Consider the following 9,192-nt stretch of genomic DNA (forward strand, 5'->3'; position numbering starts at 1 on the left):
CTTTCAAGGCAGGTGAAATTGCCGACCTAGAAAATGTACAGAGAACTTTCACGGCGCGCATAACGGAGATAAAACACCTCAATTACTGGGAGCGCTTGAGGTTTCTAAACCTGTATTCCCTGGAACGCAGGAGGGAGAGATACATGATTATATACACCTGGAAAATCCTAGAGGGACTAGTACCGAACTTGCACACGAAAATCACTCACTACGAAAGCAAAAGACTTGGCAGACGATGCACCATCCCCCCAATGAAAAGCAGGGGTGTCACTAGCACGTTAAGAGACCATACAATAAGTGTCAGGGGCCCGAGACTGTTCAACTGCCTCCCATTGTTTTAACCCCTTGACTGTCGCAACCACTAGTCCTGAGGTGTCTCCTGGTGTCGCAAAATTAAAAAAAAAAATTATTTTTTTCTTATGAAATGATAGAGAATCTTTTCCCAATTGTAATGACACCAAAAAAACGAAATTTGATGGAAAACTTTTGGAATTACGCTCTCGCGAAGTTAGCGACCTCGGCGATATTTACAAATCGGCGATTTCGCCCACTTTCAGCCCTATTTTCGGCTAATTCCACTGTTCCAGTCGACCTAACTCACAGCTATTTCTTTAGAACTCCATTTTTTCTATTGACCGAGTACAAGAAACTGCCCATTTACCGATTTCAACTACCCAATAACGTGGTCAGAAACTTGCAATTTGGCCAATTTCACAAAAATTAAAAAATATGACAATTTCAAAATAAGGTCCAGAATGAACAATGCAGACATTCCTGGCTCTAAAAATAACATTTTCTTTGTTCATCAGTCACATCTCCAGGCCCCTCTGATATTACTCTTGGTTTCTATTCTGAATTTTTATTCAAACAAAAAATATTAGATTTACTGTTATGCAGACTACTGCAATACTGTAATAATTGTGCAAATAATGTCAATCCATTCATGACTGCATATTAGAATGGCTAGTTGGACATTTATTGGACAATGACATCATTTGTTTACTTTTGAACATCTGCAAAAATCAAACATTTCCCCTAATTTGAGCTCCATTTCCAGGTTCTTTTTAGAGTAAAACCAATCAAAATCACCTCTATTTCTATAATATGTTTTCCATTCTATCAAATGAGACCAAGAAAACGAGAATACAACCATAAATACTATACGAAAATAGACCACAAAGTCGCCATTTAAAAAAAAAAAAAAAAAAAAAGAAAAAAAAAAAATCGGAGTTCTTTTTTCTCATTATGCACTGCATGCTCCAGGTTTTTTATATATGCTGCATACTGACCACACAAACCCATTCTCTCACATGTGGGCCTACCAGCTTTCTCCTGCTTGATTTGAAGCCGCTGGAATTTATGAGTATATATATACGTCAAACATGGTACCTCGTAAGACATATATATACGACCGAAACAGTCAAAGGGTTAAATAGTAGTAGATTGTAATACAGTACATCATAATGTAAAGTGTTCCACTGTAATGCCAAATTTCATTGTTTTAAATAGTACTAAACTGGAATACAACATACTGTAAATTGTTTTAAATTGTTACATTGTAATACTGTAATCTTTATTAACTAATTAACCTGTAAACGGTCCAAACGTATATATACGTTTTTTCTACATTTGAAAGTATGTAAAAAAAGTAGATCTTTTTGTTTTTTTACATTTGAAAATGTGTAAAAAACTTTGATCTACTTTTTTTTTTGTTATATTTGAAAATATGTAAAAAAAAAAATGTAGATCTACTTTTGTAGCACTACACACGTGAACGTAGATCTGCTTGGACCGTTTACGGGTTAAATAGTGTAACAAGTCTCTACCATGTAGCATTACCCGATAGAATATTCAATTCTCCTGTACTCACTAACTCATCTAATGACCATAAGAACTATGTATTATTACCTTTCTAATCTTAAGTTAACCTTCAAGTTTGCCCAAAATTCTCTGCATATGAAGGGGCTTTTGGTATGTACACCCAACTATTATATTCCTCTGTACAGCCATGCGATTTGTCAAAATACACAAAAAATCTTAAGACCTTGCATTAGCAAATGAAGTACATATAGCTTCTTGCTTCTGTGTGCTAATGCAACAGGTGATGTCAAGTTCAAGTCTAGATTTACTGTGCAGACTTCAAGGAGGCCAAAACAAAAACCACTTTGCCCGTTCTTTGTCAGTCTAACAAGGTAACGTGAATGATTGCGGCTTTTTGTCTAGTGGTTCCAGCATCGCTTAATTCCTGCAGTCAATATGTACTAAAAAAAAAAGTGTACAAAGTTCTCCTGATTCTTCACAATCCCTATAGCCATCCTGAAATCTAACTATCTCTGCATCCAAATCAATGGGTTGTGATTTTACCACTGAAAATATCTGACAACCACTGAATAAAGGAATTACCAAGACATTTAAGTGCCATTACACACAAGGTCATGGAAAAATTTCTCACAGCAATGGATGAGAGCAAAGACACTGGGGTGTCAGAGTTCTTTCATATTTTTAACATTGCTGATGCACTAGCACAAGTGTCATGGGACAAAATGCCTATTTTTATAAATTTCCCAGTTTAACCCTCAAACCACAGCAGACCTTCATAAAAAAAAAATATATATATATATGCTGGAGGTTTGAAGTATCTTGAAAGTGTTCATTTTCTGAACACTTATTTTCTTAGGTAATTAGGAATATTTAAAAAAAATCATTTTTGTTTTCAATGTTTTAACCCTTTGACTGTTTTGGTCGTATATATACGCCTTACGAGCCACTGTTTTTGACGTATACTGTGTATACTCCTAAATTCTAGCGGCTTCAAATCAAGCAGGAGAAAGCTGGTAGGCCCACATGTGAGAGAATGGGTCTGTGTGCTCAGTGTGCACCACATATAAAAAAAATCCTGCAGCACACAGTGCATAATGAGAAAAAAAAACTACGACCGTTTTTTTAATTAAAAGGCCGACTTTGTGGTCTATTTTCGTATAGTATTTATGGTTGTACTCTCATTTTCTTTGTCTCATTTCATAGAATGGAAAACATATTATAGAAGTAGAGGCGATTTTGACTGGTTTTACTATAAAAAAAACCTTGAAATGGAGCTCAAAGTAGGGGAAATGTTTGATTTTTGCCGATGTTCAAAAGTAAACAAATGATGTCATTTTCCAATAAATGTCCAAGTAGCCATTCTAATATGCAGTCATGAATGGGTTGGCATTATTTATACAATTATTACAATATTGCAGTACAGTAGTCTGCATAACAGTAAATCTTCCATTTTTTGTTTGAATAAAAATTCAAAATAGAAAGCAAGAGTAACATCAGAAGGGCCTGGAGACATGACTGATGAACAAAGAAAATGTTATTTTAGAGCCAGGAATGTGTGCAGTGTTCATTCTGGACCCTATTTTGAAATAGTCATATTTTTAATTTTCGTGAAATTGGCTAAACTGCAAATTTCTGACCATGTTACTAGGTAGTTTAAATCGGTAAATGGGCAATTTCTTGTACTCAACAGAAAAAAAATGGAGGTCTAAAGAAATAGCTATGAGTTTGGTCGACTGGAACAATGGAATTAGCCGAAAATAGGGCTGAAAGTAGGCAAAACCACCGATTCGTAAATATCGCCAAGGTTGCTAATTTTGCAGGAGCGTAATTCCATCAGTTTTCCATCAAATTCCATTCTTTCAGTGTCTTTACAATCGGGAAAAGATTATCTATCATTTCATTAGAATAATTTTTTTTTTTTTTTTTAAATTTTGCGACACCAGGAGACACCTCAGGATTTGGGGTTGCAACAGTGAAGGGGTTAAATGATAAATATATGGTTTTCTATACCATGTTGTCTAGTAAACAGAGAAACATGGCACAATTTACAAAAAATCAGTTATCACCACAAGTTATTCACTTAACAAAAACTCTTTATATCTAGTGATTGTTCATATAATCTAACACTATTATTATATTAAAAATATTTCCATGTACGATATTGCTCAAAACATTAAGATAGGCAGAATGGCACATCACTCACTTTACAATAATATCTTTTATCAACTCTTCTGTGCTCTTCTTTTCTGTAGAAGGAATATTTAGGGAAAGTGGCCACCATGCTTTAGCTGAAGTGGATCACTTTCATCATTATACATGTATCAAAGAACTGGTGGTGTGGCTCCCAGGTATATTTCTGTCTGTCTTATGAGAGAAATGAAACTCACTGAATTCTGGCTTCCTCCCAGTTTTCACTTGGAACAAATTGTAAGCATTTAGCATTGCCACATCTACAAAACTGAGAAAATTTCACATACCACCTGAAATTCTTTTTGACACAATTGGCTGACCCAATTTCCACGTTCGATTTATCAACCAAATGTGTGTTTATGTAATTAATAATGGCAAGAGATTTTTCCAATAGGTTCTTCTGCACGTTTGTCCACTTTTCCAGTTGTCTCACTTCATATCTGTGTATGGTTGTCAACACTTACATCCCACTTATTATGCCATCAACATGCCATTATGTCACTGGCATGAAATACTTGCCTTACATTACATACTTCTGGAGCCCAGCCTATAGCCAGGCTCCAGGAGTAGAAAATTCCTAAGATTTCTATGATTTTTAAACTCGGTTTCAAACGTAAATAATTAAAAACTTACTTTTGTTGCTTCATCTGGTTCAGCACAACAAGCAACTGCCTCCTCATTTGTTAGGCATGTCGATTTCTCAGCCATGGTACTGTATATACAGTATTTTGTAATCCAGTAAACAGCTTTAAGCCTGAAACAATAAAAAGCTTCCACATAATAGAGTAAAGTGAAAAATTACAATTAACCCCAGATGAAAAAAACTAACAGCAGCTATTTCCTCCCAAGCCATGGCTACCAAACAAAGGAAATTCTCACCAATATTAATTCTCTCACTGAATCTCCGAAAGTGAATTATTGTCACAATTTTGATAACCCTCCAAACTGCAGCATCTCCACCTTCCAAATTTGTAACCCAAAATGGAAACATGCAATAAAAAGTTAAAAAGTGTACAATTCACACAAAGTATAAAAAAATGCCTTGAAGAGCACTGCATACTTCAAACCACATGAAATGCAGCATAAAATACTAACTGTGGGCATCTACTGGATCTGTATTATATAAAATTTTACTTTTTATTGTGCTCACTTCATTTCTTTATTATTTAACATTCTACAATTTGAGAATTTGTAATATGAAAATTTCTTTATTATTGTACATTCTACAATTTAAGAATTTGTACTACCTCAGATTACTTATTATTACTAGCCAACTAATACTGTATTGTAAGTTACAACATGTGTCTATGAAAGATGAGGTGAATCACAGAACTGACGAGGGGAAAAAGGCGAGTGGTGAACTGAGGAGTCTATGGAGACAAAGAACTTTATCCATGAAAGCAAAGAGGGGAATGTATGAGAGTAGTTATACCAATGCTCTTGTATGGGTGCAAGGCATGGTTTGTGAATGTTGCAACAAGAAGGCTGGAGGCAGTGGAAATGTCATGTCTGAGCACAATGTGTTGTGTGAATAAAATGCAGAAACTCCATAGTTTGGAGATTAAGAGGAGGTGTGGGATTACCAAAACTATTATTCAGAGGGTTGAGGAGGGGTTATTGAGATGGTTTGGACATGTAGAGGATGGAACAAAACAGAATGACTTCAAGAGTGTATAAATCTGTAGTGGAGGGAAGGCAGGGTAGGGGTCAGCCTAGGAAGGTTGGAGGGAGGGGGTAAGGGAGGTTTTGTGCGCGAGGAGCTTGGACTTCCAGCAAGCGTGCGTGAGCTCGTTAGATAGGAGCAAATGGAGACAAATGGTTTTTAGAACTTGACGTGCTGTTGGAGTGCAAGCGGGTAACATTTATGGAGGAATTCAGGGAAACCAGCAGGCCGGACTTGATTCCTGGAGATGGGAAGTAGCCGGCACTCTGAAGGAGGGGTGTTAGTGTTGCAGTTTTATAACTGTAGTGCAAGCATGCCTCTGGCAGAACAGTGATGGAGTGAGTGATTCGAGTTTTTCCTTTTCGGGCCACCCTGCCTTGGTGGGAAACAGCTGACGTGTTAATAAAAAAATAAAATATAAACCCATGACCAGACATTGGGTGGCAGGATCACCATCCCTGGCACTGTACCTTAAGGGATTATCTTTCACAACTTTATTAATACAATATAATGTGTGTTTGCCCTCAACAGTAATTTATCATTCAATATATATTATGCTAGGTTAGGTTACAGTGGGCATGGTTGGACAGAACTGGTTTTCTTACATTTCCACAGACAAAAATTATCTCAGTTGCACAACCACAAATTTCAGACAATTTTTCTCAAAAAAAAAAAAAAAAAAAAAGTCAACACGGGACCCAGGAATAAAGTAAATAACAATGACAACCTCAGTTTCATAGATCATGAGCCTTACACCAGCATCAAAGAATGCCCATTCCTCCATAAAGGGGATTTTTTTTTTTTTCAGATTAGTGCTGTACTAAAACTAGTTTAGCCAATAAAGTTAGGGCACTGTCTTAGGACCTATTATGTGCCTGTATGCTACAGCCTCCAGGATGGCTGTGGGGTCCACTAGTTTATATCTAATATTTACCACCTGTGTATGACTACTGTATAAATGTACATGTATGATACAGAAAATTTTATCTATACAGTGCTTACCTCAATGACCCCAGTGGAAATAGACTTTTTTGGGTTATCCTAGGTAATTTACACTGAATAATAATTGTACTTGTGTAACTGTGCCTAAATTAACTTATTTATCTTTACTTACACCCTGTGGCAGGAATTTAGCAAAGGTTTTGCTTTAGATACATAAAATATTGCATATCAAAGTAGAATAAAATAAAACAGGCTTTATTTGGGACTGTTACAAATGGTTATAAAAAATATAAACTGGTAAAAATAGTTTTGCAGATATATATAATATATATATATATATATATATATATATATATATATTATATATATATATTATATATATTATATATATTATATATATATTATATATATTATATATATATATTATATATATATATATATATATTATATATATTATATATTTTTTTTTTTTTTTTTTATTATCACACCGGCCGATTCCCACCAAGGCAGGGTGGCCCGAAAAAGAAAAACTTTCACCATCATTCACTCCATCACTGTCTTGCCAGAAGGGTGCTTTACACTACAGTTTTTAAACTGCAACATTAACACCCCTCCTTCAGAGTGCAGGCACTGTACTTCCCATCTCCAGGACTCAAGTCCGGCCTGCCGGTTTCCCTGAATCCCTTCATAAATGTTACTTTGCTCACACTCCAACAGCACGTCAAGTATTAAAAACCATTTGTCTCCATTCACTCCTATCAAACACGCTCACGCATGCCTGCTGGAAGTCCAAGCCCCTCGCACACAAAACCTCCTTTACCCCCTCCCTCCAACCCTTCCTAGGCCGACCCCTACCCCGCCTTCCTTCCACTACAGACTGATACACTCTTGAAGTCATTCTGTTTCGCTCCATTCTCTCTACATGTCCGAACCACCTCAACAACCCTTCCTCAGCCCTCTGGACAACAGTTTTGGTAATCCCGCACCTCCTCCTAACTTCCAAACTACGAATTCTCTGCATTATATTCACACCACACATTGCCCTCAGACATGACATCTCCACTGCCTCCAGCCTTCTCCTCGCTGCAACATTCATCACCCACGCTTCACACCCATATAAAGAGCGTTGGTAAAACTATACTCTCATACATTCCCCTCTTTGCCTCCAAGGACAAAGTTCTTTGTCTCCACAGACTCCTAAGTGCACCACTCACTCTTTTTCCCTCATCAATTCTATGATTCACCTCATCTTTCATAGACCCATCCGCTGACACGTCCACTCCCAAATATCTGAATACGTTCACCTCCTCCATACTCTCTCCCTCCAATCTGATATTCAATCTTTCATCACCTAATCTTTTTGTTATCCTCATAACCTTACTCTTTCCTGTATTCACCTTTAATTTTCTTCTTTTGCACACCCTACCAAATTCATCCACCAATCTCTGCAACTTCTCTTCAGAATCTCCCAAGAGCACAGTGTCATCAGCAAAGAGCAGCTGTGACAACTCCCACTTTGTGTGTGATTCTTTATCTTTTAACTCCACGCCTCTTGCCAAGACCCTCGCATTTACTTCTCTTACAACCCCATCTATAAATATATTAAACAACCACGGTGACATCACACATCCTTGTCTAAGGCCTACTTTTACTGGGAAAAAATTTCCTTCTTTCCTACATACTCTAACTTGAGCCTCACTATCCTCGTAAAAACTCTTCACTGCTTTCAGTAACCTACCTCCTACACCATACACTTGCAACATCTGCCACATTGCCCCCCTATCCACCCTGTCATACGCCTTTTCCAAATCCATAAATGCCACAAAGACCTCTTTAGCCTTATCTAAATACTGTTCACTTATATGTTTCACTGTAAACACCTGGTCCACACACCCCCTACCTTTCCTAAAGCCTCCTTGTTCATCTGCTATCCTATTCTCCGTCTTACTCTTAATTCTTTCAATTATAACTCTACCATACACTTTACCAGGTACACTCAACAGACTTATCCCCCTATAATTTTTGCACTCTCTTTTATCCCCTTTGCCTTTATACAAAGGAACTATGCATGCTCTCTGCCAATCCCTAGGTACCTTACCCTCTTCCATACATTTATTAAATAATTGCACCAACCACTCCAAAACTATATCCCCACCTGCTTTTAACATTTCTATCTTTATCCCATCAATCCCGGCTGCCTTACCCCCTTTCATTTTACCTACTGCCTCACGAACTTCCCCCACACTCACAACTGGCTCTTCCTCACTCCTACAAGATGTTATTCCTCCTTGCCCTATACACGAAATCACAGCTTCCCTATCTTCATCAACATTTAACAATTCCTCAAAATATTCCTTCCATCTTCCCAATACCTCTAACTCTCCATTTAATAACTCTCCTCTCCTATTTTTAACTGACAAATCCATTTGTTCTCTAGGCTTTCTTAACTTGTTAATCTCACTCCAAAACTTTTTCTTATTTTCAACGAAATTTGTTGATAACATCTCACCCACTCTCTCATTTGCTCTCTTTTTACATTGCTTCACCACTCTCTTAACTTCTCTCTTTTTCTCCAT

The 9,192-nt window shown here is 37.0% G+C and overlaps 1 protein-coding gene across 2 annotated transcripts in view; it reads right to left on the reverse strand.

Moving 5' to 3' along the window:
* The window catches only part of Glo1 (Glyoxalase 1), a 104,024-nt gene that overhangs the window by 89,630 nt on the left and 5,202 nt on the right, over positions 1–9,192 (reverse strand). For both annotated transcript variants that reach the window (XM_053781441.2, XM_053781443.2), the window contains exon 2: positions 4,645–4,765. In XM_053781441.2, the coding sequence (XP_053637416.2) occupies positions 4,645–4,719 (75 nt within the window). In that variant the 5' untranslated portion in view covers positions 4,720–4,765. The remainder of the gene's footprint in view (positions 1–4,644; positions 4,766–9,192) is intronic.

The sequence above is a fragment of the Cherax quadricarinatus genome, chromosome 53 (assembly GCF_038502225.1).
Source record: "Cherax quadricarinatus isolate ZL_2023a chromosome 53, ASM3850222v1, whole genome shotgun sequence".
In the NCBI taxonomy this organism is placed as follows: Eukaryota; Metazoa; Arthropoda; class Malacostraca; order Decapoda; family Parastacidae; genus Cherax; species Cherax quadricarinatus.